At 37.7% G+C, this 24,708-nt stretch overlaps 3 protein-coding genes across 6 annotated transcripts; 2 read left to right on the plus strand and 1 right to left on the minus strand.

Annotated features, from left to right (window-relative positions):
- Window positions 1–1,520: 1,520 nt before the first annotated feature.
- On the plus strand, window positions 1,521–12,566 carry LOC306883579 (uncharacterized protein). 2 transcript variants are annotated; one of them, XM_079438946.1, is made up of 17 exons: window positions 1,521–1,820; window positions 5,914–6,025; window positions 6,323–6,536; window positions 6,671–6,769; window positions 6,848–6,990; window positions 7,718–7,877; window positions 7,965–8,020; window positions 8,131–8,327; window positions 8,407–8,517; window positions 8,603–8,728; window positions 8,890–8,994; window positions 9,085–9,243; window positions 10,489–11,083; window positions 11,187–11,250; window positions 11,337–11,512; window positions 11,615–11,703; window positions 11,799–12,566. In XM_079438946.1, exons 1-17 carry the CDS (start codon window positions 1,638–1,640, stop codon window positions 11,889–11,891), a joined length of 2,682 nt encoding a protein of 893 aa, XP_079295072.1. In that variant the 5' UTR covers window positions 1,521–1,637; the 3' UTR covers window positions 11,892–12,566. The 2 variants fall into 2 exon arrangements, with proteins under 2 accessions (XP_079295072.1, XP_079295073.1); XM_079438947.1 differs by lacking the exon at window positions 6,671–6,769.
- A 117-nt stretch (window positions 12,567–12,683) lies between these two features.
- On the plus strand, window positions 12,684–20,152 carry LOC306883692 (ubiquitin-conjugating enzyme E2 A-like). Of its 2 annotated transcripts, none has more exons than XM_079439098.1 (6): window positions 12,684–12,886; window positions 13,069–13,149; window positions 13,578–13,603; window positions 17,499–17,588; window positions 17,686–17,774; window positions 18,964–20,152. In XM_079439098.1, exons 1-6 carry the CDS (start codon window positions 12,843–12,845, stop codon window positions 19,090–19,092), a joined length of 459 nt encoding a protein of 152 aa, XP_079295224.1. In that variant the 5' UTR covers window positions 12,684–12,842; the 3' UTR covers window positions 19,093–20,152. The 2 variants fall into 2 exon arrangements, with proteins under 2 accessions (XP_079295224.1, XP_079295225.1); XM_079439099.1 differs by having other exon boundaries at window positions 12,700–12,886; window positions 13,076–13,149; window positions 18,964–20,123.
- Window positions 19,944–24,707, minus strand: LOC306883690 (NF-kappa-B-repressing factor-like). 2 transcript variants are annotated; one of them, XM_079439093.1, is made up of 4 exons: window positions 24,642–24,707; window positions 24,390–24,502; window positions 23,277–23,401; window positions 19,944–23,053 (listed from the first exon to the last, which is right to left on the minus strand). In XM_079439093.1, exons 3-4 carry the CDS (start codon window positions 23,386–23,388, stop codon window positions 20,838–20,840), a joined length of 2,328 nt encoding a protein of 775 aa, XP_079295219.1. In that variant the 5' UTR covers window positions 23,389–23,401; window positions 24,390–24,502; window positions 24,642–24,707; the 3' UTR covers window positions 19,944–20,837. The 2 variants fall into 2 exon arrangements, with proteins under 2 accessions (XP_079295219.1, XP_079295218.1); XM_079439092.1 differs by lacking the exons at window positions 24,390–24,502; window positions 24,642–24,707 and adding an exon at window positions 23,603–23,874.
- Between the last annotated feature and the right edge of the window lies 1 nt (window position 24,708).

The raw sequence follows: 24,708 nt of genomic DNA on the forward strand, positions 1-24,708 counted from the left end.
GTGTGAAGATGGGGGCCAGCTGATCAGCACAGGTTAAAATAAAAATAAACAACATCAAATAAAATAAATGCTTTACATTCTTGTTGGGGAGATTTTTCATTTCTCGAGCAATTCTTCTGTCAAATTCCTCAACTTCACTAAAAGAAGAGATAAATGCTGTTGTCAGAAATGTTGTGTAACACAAAAATCCAACAGTTTTTGTACAAACAAAAACTGAAAACATACCTTGAGTAATAAATGGCAGGAGGCTGAAGAGGTGTTCCTCCAGGGCCCCAAGACAAGCCCTACAGCTTGCAAAGGCCATGAATGATGAGCTGTACAAATAAACCATCTGGGAAAAAATACACACGCAAAATTATTTAGACAACCCAACAGAGCTCATATTGTCAATTCTTTGCAGATTACTTGATATTTTGATGAAAATAAACTCAAGGCCGCATTTTATTCCAAAGATCTTATTTGTAATTATTACAGAACTTATTTCTAATTGTTACACTGGTGTTACTGTTATTGTCTGTGGTAGCACTTGAGATTTGTAAAGTACAATAAAAAGAATGTGCAATATTATTTTTCTTACACATACTACTACTACTAATAGTATATGTAGTAGTAATATTAGTATGAAATAATAATAGTTAATACAGTAATACGTACAGTAGACCTACATAGTACTACAATATGTTACAAATAATAATTTTATTATATATTATACATTTTATTTAAACAAATACAACATTAGGCTGTGGAGGTTTAGTCTCTTGGAAATGCAGAGAACAGGCTTTCTTCAGATTTCCTTAAGGCTTGCGTTGTCCTGTTTGCAGGAAAAAAAGAAAAACATATATATATAATCAGGTCACAGTTTTATGATAAGCTATGAAATCCTTATAATCTAGTGATGATAAATTTACTCTTTGTAAATGAGTAGTGAAATTAAAGACAGATGCTGACAATCTGACACTGTCTTGTCAAAGTGCTCACTGTGCATATTGTGCATTAGAGTCATTAGAGTCGAACTATCAAAATCTCAATATTCCATGTTAATAAGGCGGTAGAGTGTGTGACTGTGTGGTATAATGCATTTAATTAACAATATATGCAATAAATGTAATGATGCTATGTTACATTTTGTCGCCTTGAACAAGAATATAAGTAAACAAATTCTCACCACCCGTTTTGCAGACACATTAAAACACTCCCTAATTGAAATGTAGCCCAAGTGTGCCACCCTGCGGTTGAAGAAAGTCGCATGTGTTAAAGTACTTCTCCATATGCTTGATGTTATCGCATGGTGCGTGCTTTACTCTTGTCATTTTTTAACACGGTTGTCAGTAGTAAAGTGAACGTAAACTAGAACTATTTGTTCATGAAATCACTGCTGGACCATGCAATTATTACCAGATTATAGTAAAGATTAAACAGTAGCTCTAGGGAGGGCAAAATAGCCTACTACGACATCTTCAAGTGCACCAATCACATTACAATCGCAAATTCTTCAAACCATGAACACTTACCTTCCGGTTATGCATTCAGTCTGTCTGGATGAAAGCAGAGGAGCGGGATAAAGTGTTGCGTTTAAGTGGACGAATGAAGCAATCTAATGCAAAGGAATTTCTTTCTGAACCTGGACCTTTTTGACAATGAACACTTGGCGGTGCTTCCTCGCCATTGTATTTGTACTTGTTTGGTACTTCTCAGAATTTGGACAAATATGGACACAAGCCTTCTTTTGTTATTTATGCTTTTTCAATTTCCCTTTCAAAAAGCAAGACCGTGAAACAAGTACTCAGACGGATGATACACCTGACGAAACAGAACAACAGGTAACGAGATTGTTCCTGCTGCTGCATATATCAACGTGCACTGTAAAAACTTTTACTATGATCTACTACTTTTACACTAAAAAATATTGAGTGAATTTTAAAGGTGTGAAATCATTGAAATATACTTTAAGAATCAAGTAAATGTAACTAACAAAATGAAGTAGATTCAAATAATTAGATTAATCTCAGAAATAAAATTTAGTAAATATAATTAAAATTCTTACGCAATGCAATAGTAATTCAATAGTAAATCCGAAACAAATATTTTTGAGTAGATTTCATTTATATGCTGTATATACAATGTCCTATATTTACTTTTTTACTTATATATTTTTATCTGTATTTACCATTTACTCTGTTAGTACTTTACAATAAATATAACAAAATGATAAAAAAAGCACATTATTTTAATTAAACATTTATTTATCAAATTTGACCATAACTCCAATTCAACCATACTTTGCAGCTGACAACTTGTTGAATAAATTTTAGCCATTGAACTGTGGATACTTACAAACATACAAAATCCATCAAAAATAACATTTAAAATTTTAGACATGAACCTTTACTTGCCAAATTAGACCAATGAAAAAAGCATGTCATTAGAGGGTTAGTTCACCCAAAAATGAGAATTCTGTCATTAATTCCTCACTCTCATGTCGAACCAAACCCCTAAAACCTCCATTCATCTTTGGAACACAAATTAAGATATTTTTGATGAAATCTGAGATCTTTCTGATCCTTCAAAGACAGCAAGGGTCCTAACATGATCAAAGCTCAGAAATGTTGCAAGGGTATCATTAAAATGGTCCATGTGACATCATTGGTTCAACTGTAATTTTATGAAGCTACGAGAATACTTTTTGTATGCAAAGAAAACTAAAATAACTTTATTCAACAAATACAGTTGAAACACGGTTGTCACATGGACCATTTTAGGGGGGGGGCTATAAGAAAGAGTCGAGTCAATATTATTTGTATAGCACTTTTAACAATGCAAATTGTGTCAAAGCAGCTTTACATCGGCTTGATAAAAAGCCACCCAGCTTTATATCAAGCCGATGTAAAGCTGCTTTGACACAATTTGCATATCAGCTTTACAGTATTTAGACGGGGAAATAGTTTGTCAAAATAGTGTCATTCTCCTCTGGCCAGACAAAATCAGCAGTTTAAATCTAGGCTAAAGCAGAATCAGGTTGTGCAAAGGACTCATCTGGTTCTTGTGGTCTTGTCCCGATGGCCGTCTTGGAGACAGTGTCTTCACTGGGGATCAGTCTCTGGGGCTCATCTAGGTGTCCTGGCTGTAGAGGTCATCTCTAGGTGCTGATCCACCATCTGATCTGGATACAGTCTGGATCTGGGTGGCTACGGTGACCTCGGAATAAGAAAGAAACAGACTAATATTAGCATAGATGCCATTCTTTTACCAATGTAACAAGTACGTCAGGTGTTTTGGGAAGTGTTCCCGGTTCCGGTTGACCTAATTAATGCAGCCTAACAATCCTTTAACGGATTTGAATGATAGAAATGCTATAGAAATTGCTAGTCGTCCAGTTTTTGATATCAACTATACATTCCGTTAGTTTTGCAAATTGGTAAGTTTCATCAGGTCGCAAAGAAATATAGAGCTGGGTATCATCAGCATAACAGTGAAAGCTAACACCATGTTTCCTAATGATATCTCCCAAGGGTAATATGGAAAGCGTGAAAAGTAAGGGGCCAAGTACTGAGCCTTGAGGTACTCCATACTGAACTTGTGATTGGTATGATACCTCTTCATTTACTGCCACAAATTGATGGTGGTCAGATAAGTACGATTTGAACCATGCCAGTGCACTTCCTCTAATGCCAACATAATTTTCTAGTCTATTTAAAAGAATGTTGTGGTCGATAGTGTCAAACGCGGCACTAAGATCCAGTAGCACTAATAGAGCGATACAACCACGATCAGATGATAAAAGCAGGTAGTTTGTAACTCTAATGAGAGCAGTCTCAGTACTATGATATGATCTAAAACCTGACTGGAAATCCTCACATATAATTTTTCTGAAGGAACATAGTTGTGATGATACTACCTTTTCTAATGTCTTTGACAGAAGAGGGAAATTCGATATCGGTCTGTAATTAATTCATTCTTAAGTATGTGACTTAAGAACATTAAGAATATTTCTGCCTAGATATTATTAGGGGTTCAAGCACGTAGTAGTATTGCTCGCTACTCAGATCCAAAGACTTGCCCCAATCGGCCTATCGGGGGCGCTACAGCGATCAAAAACGCAAAACTACTAATATCTCCTAAACCGCTTGTCATAGACTCAAAGAATTTACATTTTTGGAATCCTTGGGTCAAGTTAGACAAAAGGCTAAAAAATTAGATTTGCCCTGCGAGGTCTGCTTTTTTTGCACAATTAAGTTTTGCCCAAAAGTTGAAATTTCGACTCACTGTCGCAATGGGGCCCCAAAACGTTCGAAATTCGGGGGCAAATTTTACGAATATGGCTATAATTCGTGAACGAAATGTGATATCTTCACCAAACTTGATACACAAGCAAATGAGCTCAATCTTTGGTCAAATAATAATAAAAAATAACACAGATTTGCCATATGCAGTGTCTTTGTTCGAAGTGGCTCAAATATCTATGAGGACATTCGCGTATCTAAAAAAACATGGCTGCCATTGGCCAAACAAGTTTAAGCATCTATTTGACAAGGTTAACGAAGGTCGATCGGAACAAAACTTGGTGGGCATGCTCGACTCATAGCCCCAAAGGTCTGTAAGAATTTTGAAAGAAATCGGCCACTAGTTGGCGCTAATTATATTTTTGGGCTCTGTAATCACGTGGTGTTTCACACATCCACAAAATATGCATATCATTTGATAGATCTCCTCATATTGAGCAACTTTGTCTCAAGAACCATTGCTGTCAATCAAGTCGTTCATTAAATATTCATAACTATGTTAAAAACCTACTTTTGCGAACAAATCCCTGGTTTTTCGCTTAATCTCGATCAAACCACTGCAGTAATATTCTCTGGACTCTCTAGATCAATAATTATGAAAAAAATGTGGAATTTTGTCCTTTGGTTAGCTATAAAGGGGTCATTTAGATAAGGGGCGTGGCCAGATATACCCAAAAGCCCATAAAACCTAAACAAAACTCAAAACTATACGAAACTTGGTGAAAACCGGTGATACATGACTCTTAACAAGTATGCAAAGTTTCATGGAGATTGGACCATAGGTGGCGCTATAACAGTTAAAAAGGCCTCAAAAACACACAATTTATATAGAATATGACCTCAAATTGAATATGGCCTCAAACATGTTCATATATTCACACAAACACTAGATCTTCATATCATATGATAGATCTACTCATCCTGAGCAACTTTGGCTCTTGGACTTATGCTGTCAATCAAATCATTCATTAAATATTCTCAATTATGTTAAAAATCTACTTTTGCGAACTAGTCCCTGGTTTTTCGCTCAATCTCGATCAAACCTCGATCCAATCAAATTCTCTGGACTCTCTAGATCAATAATTATATAAAAAAGTTGAATTTTGTCCTTTGGTTAGCTATAAACGGGGTCATTTAGAAAAAGGCCTGGAATGGACTGACCAGCTGGTACCTGGTTTCTTGCTTCTCTAAGATGGTATTCCAGTTTACACAATGTAAATAAACATTGCTGACCAGCTAGAAACCATTGCCTGTGTCCCAAAACAAAGGTTCTATCATAAGTTGGATTTTTCATCAATGCAATTGAATATATGTACCTGTAATGGTTATTGTAAATTGATACATAACAATAAAGTGAATTTATAGGCAGAACTAACTGTGGGAAGAATTTGGACGGCATCATTACAATAGTAGGAATTATTAAACGCTTTGGTTGAGACTAGTTCCTGTAATCATGTCAAAAAGAAACCATCAGATCACTTTTTGTTCCTTATTTCTGTATGGAGGTTCTTCCAGAAAGAAAAAACCCCAAAGCTCTTACTGACCTCATTTCTGTATTCATGACTCTGCTATCAGACATAATCAGTGAAATTACTGGAATTTAATCTCTTGCTCTTTAATCCTCCTGTTTCAGACAAAGAAAGCTCACCATGTTGGTGTCATTGATGAGACTGATGCAGCAAGATCTGGACAAACAATGTCTGAGACAATGCAATATCAAAATGTACAGAGGTCACTCCTCCAGGGTAAATACTACATTTGTTGTTTGCAAGCATCACCCCCATTGTGCCTCTCAAGCATGTCTGGAGATAGTGACTGAAGAAATTTTCATGACATGACCATGAGATTTGTTGTAAACATGACATAGAACAGGAAGCAGTAGATCAGATAATATGGTAATATTTCATAGGTTTGTGTGGCATAACACTTTCAGGAAATTTTGTACCCTGTTCACTTCCTCACCAAAAGTGATATACATGGTATTATAAGGGGATCATTGCAGTTGTGCATGATTAAATAGATTTTTAAAAATGTTTTTGCAGTGTTTAAATGTGCCTATGCTCACCTGGTCCAGCCGTGGTACACGGTCCCAGAACTTGGCGACAGTCAGCCCCTACATAGGGCACTACAGAAGGAGTTTAACCTGGTAGTCGAGAGAGTCATTTGCAAGGCAAAGAACTTTGATCTGTCGGCTACCAGTGTGGGTTGTATTAGGATCTTCACTCAGCACCTGCATAATGCAAAGCAGTCAGATGGGTGAGCAAGTTTGTCTGTGTTATTACGTACGCCTCAATTATTCTGAGAATACTGTGTAATAATATAACATGAGTCATCACTATCTTTTTTTATCATTTTCCTTCCTGTTCTGTTTTATGCTTGGTCCATTTTAGAGACCATCATCACAGCAACTGGGTCTTATGTTTTAAAATCAAAGTATTTCTGCCAACACTCATGGACTTTCCATCCCAACCTATGACTCATCACATGATGTACTGTAGTTCCAGGAAAGCTGCTAGTAAAATGAGTCCTTGTGAAAACTGGCTTGATCATTTGTTTACCTGTTTCAGCTCTCCAGTGTTCGGCTCAAGGTCTGAGGAGATGGCAGTCCTCAGGACCTTTTCTGAAGCTCTGGTGAGAAACCTTTTTCCTGAGTACCTTTGGGAAGCAAAACTCTACCGGTGTGTCCTAATTGAGATTGTTGCTACAAAAGGTTAGTCCTACTGACCTTGGTGCTAATTACTTTCTAATGATCTTTTTAATGATCAGAACATTCATCAGTTATCTGGCATCAACATTTGTAGCATTCATTGTTATGTTTAGGACAGTATCTCTGAAACAAACATTACTTTGTCACCCAATGCTTCAAGGATGGTCTCAACATGCTTGCACTGCTTGCAAAAACTTGTTTATCTTCATTTTTGTGTGCCACAATATTCCTGGATATCAAAACAACTAATCTTCACTTTGTTCACAGTGGTTATGGTGACAGAGTGAATTATCTTTGTATACCAAATCATGATTGTTGGTGCTTTAAAACCTTTACTGTCTTTCTTAACAGATTCCCTTAAATGCTGCACTTTTCTGATCAAAAATGTAGTAAAAAAAATAATGTGAGAAACTATTTCAATTTAAAACTGAAATTCAGTTTATTCCTATAATGCAAAGCTGAGTTTTCAGCATCATTACTCCAATCTTCAATGTCACATGATCCTTCAGAAATCATTCTGATATGCTGATTTTGTGATCAAGAAACATTTCTTTTTATCAATGTTGAAAACAGGTGTGCTGCTTAATATGTTTGAGCAAAACTTTGACCCCAAACCTTTAAATAGTAGTGTTTTTTTTAGTAGTAGAAGTTATTTTTGTGCTGTACTAATTGTATTGTGTATTTTCTACTAATTTACCGATTCTTTGTTATTCCTGTTGTCCATCTCTAGCTCTTGATGTGCTCGTGACATGCCTCTGCAATCCAGACAACCTCAATCAGATGGTGGTTTTGCAGCTGGATATAGTAACCTCTAAAAGCTCAACAGGAGACCTGCTAAACTCAGATAGGGAAGGCACACCATCTTCCATGGGAAGTGAAGAAGCAGAAGTGTAAGTTATCTCAGAAACATATAGTTTTAGCATATTCATCATATCATCATATTGGTCGCCTAATTCTGGTTTTCACAAATTCCGCAGATTGACAGATGAAGCAGAGGATGGTCGGTCTGAAGACACGAAAGAAAAGAAGAAGGGTGATGTATCTTTCTCTTTCATCTTAGTAATTTGATTTATGAGCGGTAAGTGTACATAAATAATGTAATAAAGTGTAATTTAATGACCTCTTTCAATGTTATCTAAGCAGGCAATAGGTTCAAAGAACGACTTTCTAAATTTGTTGATAAGGTCAAGTCAAAGAAAGCCAAAAAGAAAAACCATAAGAAGAAGAAGGAGCAAGAGCTTTTGCAGAGGGCTTTATCAGCACGACGATCTGCTGTTATTGAAGATGATGGTGCAAGCTGCAGAGAGGGCTCCATTAGAAGCGGCATGGACTCTGAATATGTATGGAAAACATGCATTATGAATGGATTTGTATCAAGTTTTCTGTGCAACTAAGTTTGTCTGTGCCTTCTTTTAAAAGGACAGTGAAATGGATGTTTACCTAACAACAAATGTCCAAGAAGATAGGATGGAGTTTAGGCTTTCCTATGAGATGTGGCGGGTGGGGAAGTGGGCAGTCCGTGTTACAAATGTAAGGCATCTGTTAAAAACAAGGAAAGCTAAACAACGTACAAGCTAAGTTGAGTTGAATAATTATAAAAAACCCATTGTCTTAGGTTCAAAAGGAAAATGAAGAGCTGTGTTTCACAATTCACCTGGAGGAGAAAAATAACCCTGAGAACCTCAACTGGGATGTAAAAAAGACCCAGTCAGATATACTTTATTTTCACAGCCTCTGGCAGGTGAGAGAGGAAATAGTGAGGAATCCATCAGTTGTATCGAAACCCATACTATTTTGTTTTATAGTCATTCATATTTTACTCATTATTATTTATAATGGATTCATGTATGTAGTTGCTTGCTTTTTAAAAGGTTTTTCTTATTCTGTTGTATTTTTTTTAAGGATACTTCCAATTTACCCTCTATATCTGCAATAGTAGAGAAAACAAAGCTGGATCTTGATGGTGATTATGCAGAAGTTGGATCAGCCTTGGAGCACTTTTTACAAGTAAGCTGCCACACACACTATCTAGAATTAAATAAGGGGTTACCAGTAGAAATGAATACCTGGAAATGTTTTCCTCTAATTTCTCTTCAGGAACTGGTTTCTGATGGGCAGCTTGGTCACAGTCAGCCTGCATTCCAGTTCTTGTGTCCCATTGTACAGCTGCTGAGTAATAAGGAACATAAGGGAGGTGTCTGGAGTTTTCTCAATGGACTTGCAAGCTTTCTTAATCCTGGCCAAGATGAGGATGAGGTAAAAACAGATTTAGGTCAATAGCTTAATGGAAACATCATGATGAAACTGATGAAACGCTATTGTTCAAAAGTTTGGGGTCAGTAACATTTATTTGAAAGAAGTAAATACTTTTACTCGGCAAGTAATATATTAGCCAGCACAACTTTTTTCAACATTAATAATAGGACATGTTTCTTGAGCAGCAAATCAGCATATTAGAATGATTTTTGAAGCATTATGTGACACTGGAGTGATGGCTGCTGAAAATTCAGCTTTGCCATCATATAAATAAATTATATTTTGTATTAAATTAAAATAGAAAATTTTTTGTAATATTTCACAATATTACTGTTGTTACAGTATTTTTTGATACAAATAAATCAGCCTTGGTGAGCATAAGAGACTTCTTTCAAAACATTTAAAATCTTTGAATGATAGTGTATTTATAACAATATTTTATATAATTGGATCAATATACAGTGCCCTCCAAAAGTATTGGAACAGTAAGGCCAATTCCTTTATTTTTGTTGTAGACTGAAAACATTTGGGTTTGACATCAAAAGATGAATTTGAGATGAGAGATTAACAGGTATTTTCATCTGCATCTGATACACAACTTTGTATCAGATCCAGATGAAAAGTTTGGTGATGTCAATGGGTCACAGGCTTGATGCAGTTATTGAAAGCAAAGGATTTGCAGCTAAATATTAAGTATTTTTCACTTTAATCTGTTCCAATACTTTTGGCAACATGAAAAATGTGTGGGTTCAAACAAAAGGTGCTATCTTCTAAGTTGTGTATCAGATCCAGATGAAAATACCTGTAAATAAAAGCTGAAATGTTAATCGATTTATCTCATTTTCATCTTTTGATGTCAAACCCAAATGTTTCAGTCTACAGCAAAAATAAAGGAATTGGCCTTACTGTTCCAATACTTTTGGAGGGCACTGTAAATACAGAAAGACTTTAAATTTTGTCCAAATAGAGCTAAATTTTGTTGATTTACAGCATACACTACAGGTCAAAATTTTGGAGTAATTAAGAATAAAAAAATGTATGCTGTGTGTTACCAACCCCAAACTTTTGAACTGTGTATTTTTTTTATATCAATATTGTATGTATTTGGATCAATATACATGCATCAAGATTTGATGTCTTAAAGTTTGTAGATTTATAGTAGACATATACCTTTAGCTTCAGCACAATGCAAATTATTGAGCATACTGCCACCCTCTGGTGATACTATGTTGTTTTTCCTCTCAGTCCCATAATCCCAGAGGAGAAGAAAAACTTGATGGAGCAGGAGCCTCAGAACATAACAGTGGACCAACAGCACAGCCAGCCTGCATCGACACAGATGAAGAGCCAAAGGGGGGCATTGTAGAAGGAGCAGTGGCTACAAACGTTAGGTTTTGTAACCCTAGTGAAGAAACTGACACCTTTAAAAATATAGAACCAGATATGGAAGATCAGACCTCCGATGAACAGGATGTGGTTTCAGATGGACAGGAGAGTCTTGCTGAAAGTTTAGATATCTTTGTTAATAGGTCAAAATTAGTCAGTCCTTCAGGACACTCCAGTGATATCTCAAGCTCAGTCATGAACCATACTGAAGGCTTACAATATGACTCAGTCGACGGCATTATAAGTACTCAGTCTGTGGGCAAAACAAACAAAAAAGAAAAGTTAACTCAAAAAAAGGCAAACGGATTTCAAAAGGTCAAAGTAAAAGAGAAAACTGGACAGCTCAAGGACGAGATGGCAAATCAGCCTCAGGCTCAGAAAAAGGAACCCCAGAACAACTGGGACCAAGTTGAGGCCACCAAAGCCATATTTGAGTTAGTTAAGGAAATAACTGGTATGAAGTAACTCCCTTGTTCTGTTTGGCTTTTGTGATCGCCAAGAACTGAAACTAAAACTGATTTTCTTTGCCATTCAATATTTGTCTTTACCATCTTCAGGTAACTCAGTCCTCATTAACATTGTTGATGCCATTCTAAAAGCAGTCCAGAGTTTGGTAAAGAAGTAAGTATCCCATTTCATATGTATTCAAACACCAAAGATATTCAGCTGTAGATGCGAAGATAAGCATAAACTTTTTTCCCATGCAGGAAAATAAACAACTTTTTAAAAAAGATGCATCCCACTGAAGCTCAGATTGCATCCTATATTGACAATTTCCGGGAGAAGTTATGGCCAGAAGGAAACGTGCCCATCCAGCCTCCACGTGATAGTGAGGAGAAACGCGAGACCAAGGAGAAGGCTTTGCAGCTTATAAATTCAAAATGTATGTGCAATATTTCCCCATGCCTGGGTCTGCCCACTTTTTCTTTTTTATTATTATTCTTTCATCTTAACCAATATCCAGTAAATGTTGTGGTGGTTTTAGATTCAAACTCTCTAATTCTCAAGAAGACTGATGTTGAAACTGTGTTCAAGATCTTCCAGGATACTGAGGAGAACAAGAAACTGGTTTATGTGAGGACTCTAGCTAAGATTCTTATGCGGTTAAATCCATTTTGAAACAAATATCCAGATTATCATTTATTTTCTTTGTGTTTGTGTGTCCATAGATGCTGCTGTCATACATTCTAGGGGAGTTCCTACCCGGGGAGCCTGCCTTCAGTGCAATAGCTAATCTAACTGTGAAGGATTTTGTTTCATAATTAATAGATCTTTTTAAAATGTGCATTATTTAATATTTTATGTGTATATTCTTCAAGGATGCATTGTGATATACCTCAGAGAGGTCAGCCTTTTACATTCACTTTGAACAAAATGAACACTCTTAAGATTTTTTTAGATTTTTTTTAATTGAACAAAAATGCCAGCCTCTGTTAAATGTAGCATTTTACTATTTCCAATGTACTGTAATTATGTTTCACTTCAATAATGTCACAAATACTTGGGTGTAAGTTTATAACTCATATTTTTAAAAAAGATCAAGTTCACTTTTTGTTTTGTACCTTTAAAATTGTACACTGTGAAGAACTGACCTTCTATTTTAATAAACAGCACAGGTTACTTTGAACAAAATAGATAATCATTGTGACACTGATAATAATTTTACAAGACTTAATCAACACATGGTCTATGAGGAATGTATTCGAATAATAATAATGCCAATAAATATATTTTACTACTAATTGGCACTCCACTTAAAGTTACAGTGCTCCTGTAAAGTTACGCTCCTGTACCTACCATGACTGTCAAACCCATGACGTAACTATGTTAGGCTGCTACAACTGTACGTGTTTGAAGGGTTTCCTCTATACGGTTGTAAATATATCTGTATTTCTTATTTATCGAAATCACTCGAATTAATAAAGCCAGTCACAAGTATACTTATCTAATGATTTCTAAACCACGAATACGTTTTCAGTTGTGTGAACGATCTAACGTTTATATAATCGAGCAGTTGCGTGCCCCCCACTTTGTGTTGGTTTGGTCCAGTTCCAGAGAGACGGGTTTAGTAGAGAAAACAGGCAGGAGGATCCAAGCAAGCGAACGGCTAACATCGATATTCAACCGACGTCCGTTTAACTAAAAGAATTGAACCGGATTCAAAGTAACAACGTCGATACCTTATGTTTATGTCTTGGATATCCAATTAAAACATGTCAACCCCAGCAAGACGGCGTCTGATGAGAGATTTTAAACGGTAAGCGACACAGAAAATGCTAAAGGCCCTCGGCAGCTTTTTGAACACCGGCTGCTCTCAGGCTTTAACATGGCGACTTTTCCTCACAATAGCCATTTATAAACATCATTACTGCTCTCCGATCATGTATTTAGTGTTGTCGTAATGTAGGTGTATTATATGTAATGTAACTTGTTTTTCAGTCTCCAGGAGGATCCACCAGCAGGAGTTAGCGGAGCCCCGTCGGAAAACAACATTATGGTCTGGAACGCTGTCATTTTTGGGTTTGTATCATTTGCCTTTTTTTGACAGCGTTGAGCAGTGATCAGAACACACTGTCAATTTTGTTAATCTCAGACTATTCGAGATCCGTGAGATGACATCCAGCTTGTTAGCGTTAATGTAAACAGTTTTAAATAGGCCAGATGGTCAGTGGTCCCCCATAAGAGGTGCTGGTTATTTGATCTTTGAAGTGACGGTGTCCTGAATAGAGCTGTGTGTTGTGTTGTGTTGTGTTGTGTTGTGTTGTTGTGGTGAAGGAAACAGGTTATAATGTCATATCTGTAGACTGTGTGCCTTGTTATTTTTGGATTACAGTAACGTTAATGCGCAGGTCTGCTGCACATTGGCTGGTGATTTTGGCTTTATTTCTTGCTGTCATGCCAAGTGTTGTGTGTAACCTGACATGTTGACCCATTTCTTCTGACTATAGCCCGGAAGGAACACCCTTTGAAGATGGTAAGTCAAGAAAACACAAACTGTTATATTTTGAATTCTACACATAGTCATGGCCAAAAATATCGGCACCCTTGGTAAATATGATTAAAGAAGGCTGTGAAAATGAATCTGCATTGTTAATCCTTTTGATCTTTTATTTTAAAAATTCACAAAAATCTAACCTTTCATTGGATAATAAGAATTTAACATGGGGGGGGGGGGGGGGATATCATTATGAAATGTTTTCTTCAAATACACGTTGGACACAATTATTGGCACCCCTAGAAATTCTTTTGAGTAAAATATCTCTGAAGTATATTCCCATTCATATTCACAATTTTGAGCACTCCAGGGTGATTATGAATGTGAAATTATCCAGCCGTGGCTTCCTGTTTCACAGAAGTATAAATAGGAGGGAAAACAATGCACAAATTCCCTTAATCATCCATCACAATGAGAAAAACCAAAGAATATATTTCTGATGTCCAGCAAAAGATAATTGAGCTTCACAAATTAGTGAAGTGGCTTTAAGAAAAGAGCTAGAGCCGTGAAAATTCCCATTTCCACCATCAGGGCAATAATTAAGAATTTCCAATCAACATAAAATGTTACGAATCTGCCTGGAAGAGGACATGTCCATATCGTCCTAATGCACGGTGAGAAGGGGAGTTTGAGTGGCTAAAGACTCTTCAAGGATCACAGCTGGAGAATTGCAGAAAATATTTTGAGTCTCGGGGTCAGAAAACCTTAAAAACAATTGTCAAACAGCACCTACATAACCACATGTTGTTTGGGAGGGTTTCAAGAAAAACTCTCCTAGCTCATCCAAAAACAAATTCCAGCATATTCAGTTATCAGACACGACAGGAACTTCAAATGGGACTGGCTTCTATGGTCAGATGAAACTAAAAAATGAACTTTTTAGCAGCAAACACTCAAGATGGGTTTGGTGAACACCGATATAAAAAGTACCCTATGTGTACAATGATATATACTGCTGTATTTTTGATGTTGTTGGCCTATATTTCTGCTGGAGGTCCTGGACATCTTGTTCAGACACATGGCATCATGGATTCTATCAAATACCTACAAATAAAAAAATCAATAAGTGACTGACTCTGTTAGAAATCTTATAATGGGCCATTTTTGGATCTTCCAACCGTACAATAATCCAAACACAAACCTCAAAAACAACACAAAAATGGGTCACTGCGCACAAAACCAAGCTTTCGCTATGGCCATTCTGACCTGAACCTTGTAGAAAATGAGTGAGGTGAACTGAAGAGAAGTAGCACCAACATGGAGCTGTGAATCTGAAGGATCTGGAGTGATTCTGGATGAAAGAATTTTCTCTGATCTCTTGTGAGGTGTTCTGTAACCTCATCAGGCATTATAGGAGAAAATTTAGAGCTGTTAAACTGGCAAATGGAGGTTTCAAAAAGTATTTAATAAAAGGGTGCCATTTATTGTGGCCAATGTGTATTAGAGAAAAAAAAATTCATAATGGTATTTCCCCACATTTTAAATACTTATTCTCCAATAAAAGGTTAGATTTTTGTGAATTTTCACAGCCTTCATTGATCATATTTATCAAGGGTGCCGATATTTTTGGCCATGACTGTGTGTCTGTGTGTGTGTATAGACACACACAGTGGGGCAAATAAGTATTTGATACACTGCCGATTTTTTTCAAGTTTTCCCACTTACAAAGAATGGAGAGATCTGTAATTTTCATCGTAGGTACACCTCAACTGTGAGAGAGACAGAATATTTTTAAAAAAATCCAGAAAATCACATGTAATTTCCATTTTATTGCATGAAATAAGTATTTGATCACCTACCAACCAGCAAGAATTCTGGCTCTCACAGACCTGTTAGTTTGTCTTTAAGAAGCCCTCCTATCCTCCACTCATTACCTGTATTAATTGCACCTGTTTGAACTTGTTACCTGTATAAAAGACACCTGTTCACACACTCAATCAATCAGACTCCAATCTCTCCACTATGGGCAAGACCAAAGAGCTGTCTAAGGACACTAGGGACAAAATCGTAGACCTGCACAAGGCTGGGATGGGCTACAGGACAACAGACAAACAGCTTGGTGAGAAGGCAACAACTGTTGGCGAAATAATTAGAAAATGGAAGAAATTCAAGATGACTGTCAATCTCCCTTGGACTGGGGCTCCATGCAGGATCTCGCCTCGTGGAGTATCAATGATCCTGAGAAAGGTGAGGGATCAGCCTAGAACTACACGGGAGGACCTGGTCAATGTTCTGAAGAGAGCTGGGACCACAGTCTCAACGGTTGCCATTAGTAACACTACACCGTAATGAATTAAAATCCTGCAGCACGCGCAAGGTCCCCCTGATCAAGCCAGCACATGTCCAGGCCCGTCTGAAGTTTGCCAAAGACCATCTGGATGATCCAGAGGAGGCATGGGAGAAGACCATGTGGTCAAATGAGACCAAAATAGAACTTTTTGGTATAAACTCCACTCGCTGTGTTTGGAGGAAGAAGGATGAGTTCAATCCCAAGAACACCATCCCAACCGTGAAGCATGGGGGTGGAAACATCATGCTTTGGGGGTGCTTTTCTGCAAAGGGGACAGGACGTATTGAGGGGAGGATGGATGGGGCCATGTATCGTGAGATTTTGGGCAACAACCTCCTTCCCTCAGTAAGAGCATTGAAGATGGGTCGTGGCTGGGTCTTCCAGCATGACAATGACCCCAAACACACAGCAAGAGCAACTAAGGAGTGGCTCCGTAAGCCAGTCTCCAGACCTGAATCCAATAGAAAATCTATGGAGGGAGCTGAAACTCCATGTTACCCAGCGACAGCCCCAAAACATGAAAGATCTGGAGAAGACCTGTATGGAGGAATGGGCCAAAATCCCTGCTGCAGTGTGTGCAAACCTGGTCAAGAACTACAGGAAAAGTCTGACGTCTGTAATTATAAAACAAGGGTTTCTGTACCAAATATTAAGTTCTATTTTTCTATTGTATCAAATACTTATTTCATGCAATTAAATGGAAATTAATTAAAAATCATACAATGTGATTTTCCGGATTTTTTTATTTATTCTGTCTCTCACAGTTGAGGTGTACCTATGATGAAAATGACAGATCTCTCCATTCTTTGTAAGTGGGAAAACTTGAAAAATCGGCAGTGTATCAAATACTTATTTGCCCCACTGTATATATATTCAGTTTTAATGCGGCAATTGAAGAAATGGCTTCAAAAGATTATGGTCAGTAAAAAAAATATTATTATTTTGGCTCACTTATGTTGCATTTATTTGATAAATACAGTTAACACAGTAATATTGCAAACTATTAGTACTATTTAAAATGACTGTTTTCTAATGAAATTTATTTCTGTGATGGCAATGCTAAATTTTCAACATTACTCCAGTCTTCAGTGTCACAAGATCCTGCAGAAATCATTTTAATATGCTGATTTTCTGCTCAAGAAACATGTCTCTATTATCAGTGCTAAAAACAGTTGTGCTGCTTAATATTTAGTTTTTTTGTTTGTTTTGTTTTTTAGGTTTTACTTGTTTAATTTAAGTCTTTACTGTCACATTTGGTCAATTTAATGTGTCCTTGCTTAATAAAAGTATCAGTTTCTATTAAATAAAAACTTACTCCAAACGTTTGTATAATGCTATATATAATCAAATTGTGTAACATTTTAAGTGTCTTCACTGTCACATTTGATCAGATTATCATAATGTAAACCATAATTTACACTAACAGCTGAATAAGGATTGCGCTTTGGGTTCCAAATACTGACAACAGATTATTCTGTATATGCCACTGTATAACTGTGTACTAGTATTTTGCATGGTATGGTTCTTTTTGTTTACATGTGGCAAATGGTTTTGCTTCATATTTTCTTTTTCTGCTTGTCATAGGAACTTTCAAACTTACAGTAGAATTTACAGAAGAATATCCAAACAAACCTCCTACAGTCCGGTTTGTCTCCAAAATGTTTCACCCTAATGGTAAGTTTTCTATTTCTAAAATCCTAGTATTGCATTTTTGGAGTATGTGTCAGTGGACCATAAAATCGAATTGTATTTCTTTGTATTCCTTGTTCAGTTTATGCAGATGGTAGTATATGTTTGGATATTCTTCAGAATCGCTGGAGTCCAACATATGATGTTTCCTCAATTTTAACCTCAATACAGGTATGATATGTCTGCACTTCTTTCTGCTTTTTTGCACAAACTACAGGGTTCCTATACAGTATGGACATGTATGAAATTTGATTTGACTATTTTCCACATCTGGATAAACATGGGGAAAAAAGAAAACGTACTTAAAGTATTTAAAAATGTTCGCGTTTCCAGATTGTTGGCCCATTCTATTTTCTAAAATCTAAAAAGTTTTTTTTTTCCTAATCAGGTGTCACCATTACCCTAGGCTTGGTGAATTTTTAGTCTCACTCCATTCTTGATGAATCACTTTTCAATGAAAATATATATTTCTTTTTAGAATTAAAGAAACAAATTAGTATCATATAAGTAATTTAAAGAGACGTTCAAATATAATTTTTCTTCTTTCAGGCTTTGTTTGTAGTAGTTTTTTCAAAAGTACCAGTACTTCGGTAACAAGTCAATACTGAAATATTTGAAATGTAATGATAGAGATTCTTCAGGACCGGTGGCAAGTGTGAACACTCCTGTCAATCAAACGTGTTGAGTTAGAGAGAATCCTGCTCAAAACTACAGAGTTTTTATTCAGCACACAGTTTAAAGTTCTGTGTGCTTTCATTATGACCATGTAAATAAGAGATTTATTGTGCAGTATAGATATATTCATTGATTTATAATGGGACTTTTGGCAAGAATGTGAACTAATTAAATGTTGGACTGAATCCAAAATTGCAATGATTGTCTCAGTGATAACCATAGCAGTGGATGAGACAAAAAAATAAATAAAAAAATAAACAAAATAATCCGTCAAAATAGTTCTTACAGACTTGCCACTTGTTCTATACAATACATTTATTTGTTCTTAATTTTATTACTTTTCACTTGACCTTTTTAAAGCAATGTTTAATTAATTGTGAAATATTTTAAGGGTACATGCTAAAAATAGTTTTTGCTATGGTACCGAAAACTGTGAAATTTATTGTGGTATTAATACTGATTAGTGAAATTTTGGTACTGTGACACTAGTTTGTAGTATTGGGAAAGTAACAAATTGTAAATTCAATATTGTGAACTTAAAATCTAAAGAGAAGTCTGGAATTTTGAATCTAATTAACATAATTTTCTTTTTTTGCTTGAAACTTTTCTTTATGCCTTTTTTGATGGTTTTATAAAAAATGTTAGTATGTTATTCAGGTTGTTAACATGCCTTTCATTGTCACAGTCTTTACTGGATGAGCCGAACCCAAACAGCCCTGCCAACAGCCAGGCAGCTCAGCTGTATCAGGAAAACAAGAGAGAATATGAGAAGCGTGTTTCGGCCATTGTGGAACAGAGCTGGCGTGACTGTTGACCCTCCTTACAGTTCACATATGAACAATAGTCCGCCTCGCCAACAAGAGGAAAACCACCTTGCAAAGAATAAAATAAAACACATCATGTTTTGAATCATTCTCCACGTACTCGGTAGAATTGTCTGTTCTGTTGCAAGATTAGAGTGCTGTTGTGTTGTGGTCTCCCTCTTCATGCAGAACCTTATCCTGGATGAGGATAAACCTTAGTTTAACAAAATATTGTTGCTAGGGTTACTTGCTTTTATTTGGCCTGCCCTCATTTTTGTCATCTTATTTCTTTGGTTTTATGAGTTGCTCCTACACTGTGAGCTGATTTAATTTTGGGTATTAACATGTTGGTTGCTGTTTTCAGTATGAATCCAATCCTTGTTTAAATCCAGAGATTGATTTCTTTGAGTCTCTGCAAAAGTGTCATACCGATTGCCGCTTAATGTGTTGTTCAGAGTTCCAAATGAAACTTCAAGGACATTAAAGATGGATGTTAACATATGGAAAGCTTACATGTTTCAGAAACATGCCTTTATAACTGCACTTGGAAAACCTGAACTTTTAAAACCAGTTTGAAAATTGTAATGTACCAAATGTTGGAAATGGCCCTTTTTTTTAATCAAGTGCAAGTGGTTTGTTCTTTTAAGTAAGCAGTTCATACTGTTGTTGCCTATTGACACTGTGTAATTGTTTGAAGGTACACAGTGATCTTTCTGTCCCACAAAGCCCCATGCCTGAGGCCTGGATTCAGAATATTACAAATTGGCACAGTTGAGCGTGTTGCTTTTCTTTTTTCTGTGCTCACTATTTTGTGTCTGTTGCACCCCAGATGCATGGTTGTTTTGCTCGTTTTCTTAAGTTCCATTAAAGTGCCGTTTATTTTCACATTAAATTGCTTCTCCAACCATATGGATGTGATGCTGTCATGCAGTATCCATTTAAGCTAATCTTCTTTTTTTTTCTAATTTACCAAGAGTGTCAGATTTGCACTAGTACCCATGTAAGAAACTGTACATTTTCTCACTTCTTGTAAATAAACAGTAAAATAAACTATGGTGTTTGTTCTTGAACAAAGATAAGCATTTACATTTCATTAAATGAACTAGGAAATGGACAATGACCAGACTAAATTTAATGTGTCACAAGCAGACTGGTTGACAGTATTCTCAATGGCAAACAACTTCACAGGGATTGCTGCTTAGGCATTTGCCAGACAGGGAGTTAAAAGATGTAAGGTTGAGATAAATATTTAATTCTACAATCAACAACCAGAAAATGATAAAAAATATATACTGTTTTGTAATTACTTAAAGGTTATTTTTATATTTCAAGTGTTTATCTTACAACAGATAAATGAGTATGATATAGTGAATGATATATTGTCCATTGTGAAAACATAAAATGGAATGTCATTTCAGAGAGGAGCTCATGCTGCCAAAAGGCCAAACTAATATCCATGTCAATAAATATTCACAGGATAAGTGATATGACAAAGTTTAGTTAGTAATGTGTGTTCATCATATGGTCTCAAACTAACCAACAGCAAATCCAGACGAACTGTACAGAAATACATAGTAAAGAGTGGCAAAGGATACGCACTGTTGTCATTGAGAACTGACAGATTTTCCAGACTTCAGTCCACCTTCCGTTTTTTAAAAAATAGTACACTCTTCGGAAACATATTAACAATAGAAGTAAAATCACTTTGCTTTATTAATGGTCATCTGTTGGTTTCTCAGAGGCCTGTTAAGCCTAGTCATTGTGAAGCCTGAGGTTTCACCAGTTCATATCGTCCCACCTGCCCCTCCTGCAGTAGCTGGCCAATCAGCTGTTCCTTCTGAACTCTGCGGCTAACCACGAGGAAGCGCTGTCGGCCCTGTCCGTACGATTTGCTGCGCAGCCCGTATCTTTGGGATACTTGGTGTATCTGCCGGCGCTCTTCATTGTTGAGCTCTGTGGAGAAGCGCAGGTCATCTTGACGTTCAGAACTCGCATAATTCCGAATTATTTCCTCAATATCGCGCTTAGTCAGCTGATTACTCTGCCTGTCCATGTCCATACCGAGTCCTTCCCTGGTAAACTGCTCTTTGACCTTGATGGGCTCAGCAATGCCCTCTCCTTCTCTACCCAAACCACCACCCGTCCAACCCATCTTCCGGAGTAGCTGGTTACCAATGTTGTCCTCCTTGATCTCCTGCTGCATGGATTCCTCGCCAGAACGAGCCATGATTTGATTTCGGGAAATTGCATCCACGTGGCCCTCCTTCCTGAGGTTGGACTTCACCACAGCTTGTGTGCACCGAAGTGTGGCGAGGGCCTCCTCTGCTGCAATGTGCTTCACCGTCTTTTTGGGTCCAACACCCGCAGCCACATATTGACCGTCGAGGTAAACTTCACACTGCCAGCGATGGTCCGGCAGAACCGTGAACTTGTAGTCAGCAAGCACTTTATTAAATTGAGCAGTGTCATTTATTATGCAAATAGCGTTATCTGAGTTTTCAAGGATGACCAATTCACCTAGCTGCGCTTTCTTGTTGCTTTGCTGGGCGTAGCGACTACCAGGCTGGTCTGAAGTGTGGTTCCCGCCAGAAAAATTCTGCTGCTGTTGTTGCTCTTGTTGACGAGCAGCCTGGTTCATTCGCAACTTCCTTACTGCCTCCTCTGCTGCTGTGTGTTTTGAGCTCTTCTTGGTCCCTCTGGCTTGCGCCACCAGCTCGTCCTGTAAGTACACACAACAGAGCCATAAATTACTGTTGGGAACCGGGTCAAAAGTATAATCAACCTTCATGCGGTTGAATGCAGCCGAGTTGTTGAGTATACAGATGGCATCGTGTGCGTTCTCCATGATTACAAATTCTGTCCAGTGTTTGCTTCGGTCAGGCTCATACTGGCCCTTGGTACTAGGGGGCGGCTTGTCCTCAGGGTTGCGAAGAGGTGGGGTAAGGATTGGGTTTGAAGTGTTAACTTGGCAAACCACCATGTCATTAACGTAAGTACGCTTGTACTGCCGTTGCAGGACACGAATTTCCACCGGCCTCATGAACAGCTTGACAGCCTGTTCTGACGCTCGGTCTCTGGCACCGTTTTTGCTCCCAGAGTACCCTGTGGCAAGGTACACAGACTGACACCTCAGTTCACATGCATATCCTTCAGAGGGTACTTTTCTGTTTTTAGGAAGATCAGCAGGTGGAATATCTCTTAAATTAACATAGATATACTCTGGGTTTGTCTTGCAAGCCTGAATGCTGCGACTGAGTATGAAATTGTAGTTTGGCGTGTCGGGTCCACTCATGAACGCAGGATCTCTCAGGGTAACGGCAACGGCCGATGATACTCTGGTAATCAGCCTCTGTTTTTCATCAATTGTTGATGCAGGGATTGAAGACGGTAGTGAAGGTGTTGGGAGAAGACCAGAGCCGCCTCTGCTTGGACCGTCGTATACCCTGCTGAAAGCCTTGCTGGAGGTCGGCCTATCCTGATGGCCAAATCCCAGTCCACGCCAACCGCTATCCCAGGCTCCAGAACCTCCGTATCCATCAGCTCGGCCTGCCTGCGAGTATGAGTCCGATTGTCTGGCATTATGCGCCTCATATCTAGCGGTGTACTCCTGCTGCACTTTGCCCATGAAGTTCGGGGTGGACCCTCTGCTGCCAAAGCCAGGCCCACATGTGCCGCCAGAGGCCACGTCCTTGCTTCTGTGCTCAGACCAAGAATCATAACCGTAACTCCTGGTCTCAAGGGAGCCCGAGGAGGAAGAGGAGCAGTTGCCACGGTTACCATTGTACGGCGGATGATCTGGTTCTCTTTCTCTTACGTCATTCATCTCACCCCTCCTGCGCTCCTTCTCGTTTTCTTTTTCGTCAGTTTCTCCGATTCCACTGCCGCTGCTTCCGCCACTTACAAAGTGTACCGGTTCAAATCGAGGTCTGGATGTGAATTTTGACACAGGCATCTTCCTCATGGGCTCTTTACCTGACATATGAAATAATACATGATTAAAATAACTATTTGCATGCAAATACGATTACTTCATTTTGTTTTTTTTAAATGCAGAATAAAATATTAACATTTAGTTTATTTGATGCAAAACACCCACAAAAAGTTTCAATGCTGAAAAACGTTTGATAAAAATGTGATGCATAGAAAGATCGATCGAAACAGGCAGACAGACTGATTCAAGCATAGATAGACTTACTCCCATCAGATGAATATGGCCTCTTTTTTGCTTCGGTGCTTGGAACTAGTTCATACGAGGGCATTTCGCCAACATTAATCCCTTCTGCCATCTCAAGCACCTTGTGCATCATTTGGGAGCCATACCTGTCAAAGAAAGAACAGCCAATGTTGACGACATGCTTTGGTTGGCATTACTAATGTATAGCTTTGCAATTAAGATGGTCTGTATAAATATGACATAAAATAAACTTGACCAGGACTTTTGTGATACAAGTATTCACTCAAACTCCTGCCAAAAATAACCAAACTGCCTAATTCCCAAATCCTACTGAATCCAGTCCCCACCTGCATCCCAGGAAAACATGGTTAACCCACACCATCGACAGGGCCAGCAGCTTATCAAGAGCATTTCCCTCGTACTCTTCAATGTGTTTCACAATGAACTGACGTCTAGCGGACCACTGCTTGTCACTCTCGTTCTGCTGCCGGTAATCATCGATATTACAGTTCCAGTAACGAAGACCAGCGGGTTTACTTGAAACACACGGGCCTGGTGAATGAGGTCTGATCATCCCGGTGTTTGACTGTAGCCAGCAGCTAACCGGAAACTACGTAGTACGCGCAGTGCATGATGGGAACTTCACACGGCCCAATAATATTATGAAACACCGATGCAGAACAGTATATGTGGGCTAGCTAAAACAATCACGCATTTACTATTTAAGTATAGAGTCAGCTGCTGAGTGTTGTGGAGTTGTTTGCGTAACAACCTTAAATCAATATGGTGCTCAAATCAGTATGCTGTTTTTGCCCTGCATATTTACTATGACATTTGACTAAGTTACATGATTACACAGACCTCGCTGTCCTACAGATTTACAACAACGAACGTTACCGTTATAGCGATATTTTCCGACATAACTGCAAAGGATTTGTATTTTAAATAGCACAACCGCAACTCTTTAAAATACAGCGTTCGTCAAACATGCACTTAGGTATGTTTGTTATTTTCCCTTCATGTTTAAGCTAACCAATAGTTTCAATAGGATGACACTGTTTTTGTCACGATGTTTAAGGTGAACGAAACGACGATGTACACGAATGTATAGCATAACACTAAAGTGAAGCTTACCTTTGTCGTCCAGCAGCTCTGTTTAGGTGACATTGAGTGTAAAACCGCTGCGATTTGAGGTGAATTCAGACGAATTTGCAGTTTATACTGACACTGCTAAAGCTAATCCACTGCTGCTAGTGCAACCAGGAAAAGAGTCAATCGTTACCACTGCACTAATCTGTTAATATATGATTAATATTCATAACATCCATTTAACATTAACAATACTTAAGATTTGAAAAATGAAGTCAGACGCCTATATATACATACCTTTATTCTCTTATATAACTAATGTTACATGTACATGATACATACTGTACATATATATGTGTGTGTG

The sequence above is a fragment of the Barbus barbus genome (genome assembly GCF_936440315.1).
Source record: "Barbus barbus genome assembly, chromosome: 17".
NCBI classification, from domain to species: domain Eukaryota; kingdom Metazoa; phylum Chordata; class Actinopteri; order Cypriniformes; family Cyprinidae; genus Barbus; species Barbus barbus.

Excerpts from the sequence above, each read along its gene's own strand:
- LOC306883579 (XM_079438946.1), top strand. The coding sequence starts at position 1,638 with ATGAACACTTGGCGGTGCTTCCTCGCCATTGTATTTGTACTTGTTTGG. Across the intron at positions 8,328-8,406 it reads GCGGCATGGACTCTGAATAT|GACAGTGAAATGGATGTTTA; the intron begins GTATGGAAAACA and ends TTCTTTTAAAAG. Across the intron at positions 11,513-11,614 it reads GCAGCTTATAAATTCAAAAT|ATTCAAACTCTCTAATTCTC; the intron begins GTATGTGCAATA and ends TGGTGGTTTTAG.
- LOC306883692 (XM_079439098.1), top strand. The coding sequence starts at position 12,843 with ATGTCAACCCCAGCAAGACGGCGTCTGATGAGAGATTTTAAACG. Across the intron at positions 12,887-13,068 it reads CTGATGAGAGATTTTAAACG|TCTCCAGGAGGATCCACCAG; the intron begins GTAAGCGACACA and ends CTTGTTTTTCAG. Across the intron at positions 17,589-17,685 it reads CAAAATGTTTCACCCTAATG|TTTATGCAGATGGTAGTATA; the intron begins GTAAGTTTTCTA and ends TTCCTTGTTCAG.
- LOC306883690 (XM_079439092.1), bottom strand. The coding sequence starts at position 23,829 with ATGATCAGACCTCATTCACCAGGCCCGTGTGTTTCAAGTAAACCCGCT. Across the intron at positions 23,402-23,602 it reads CATGTTTTCCTGGGATGCAG|GTATGGCTCCCAAATGATGC; the intron begins GTGGGGACTGGA and ends TTTCTTTGACAG. Across the intron at positions 23,054-23,276 it reads GCCATATTCATCTGATGGGA|GTAAAGAGCCCATGAGGAAG; the intron begins GTAAGTCTATCT and ends TTCATATGTCAG.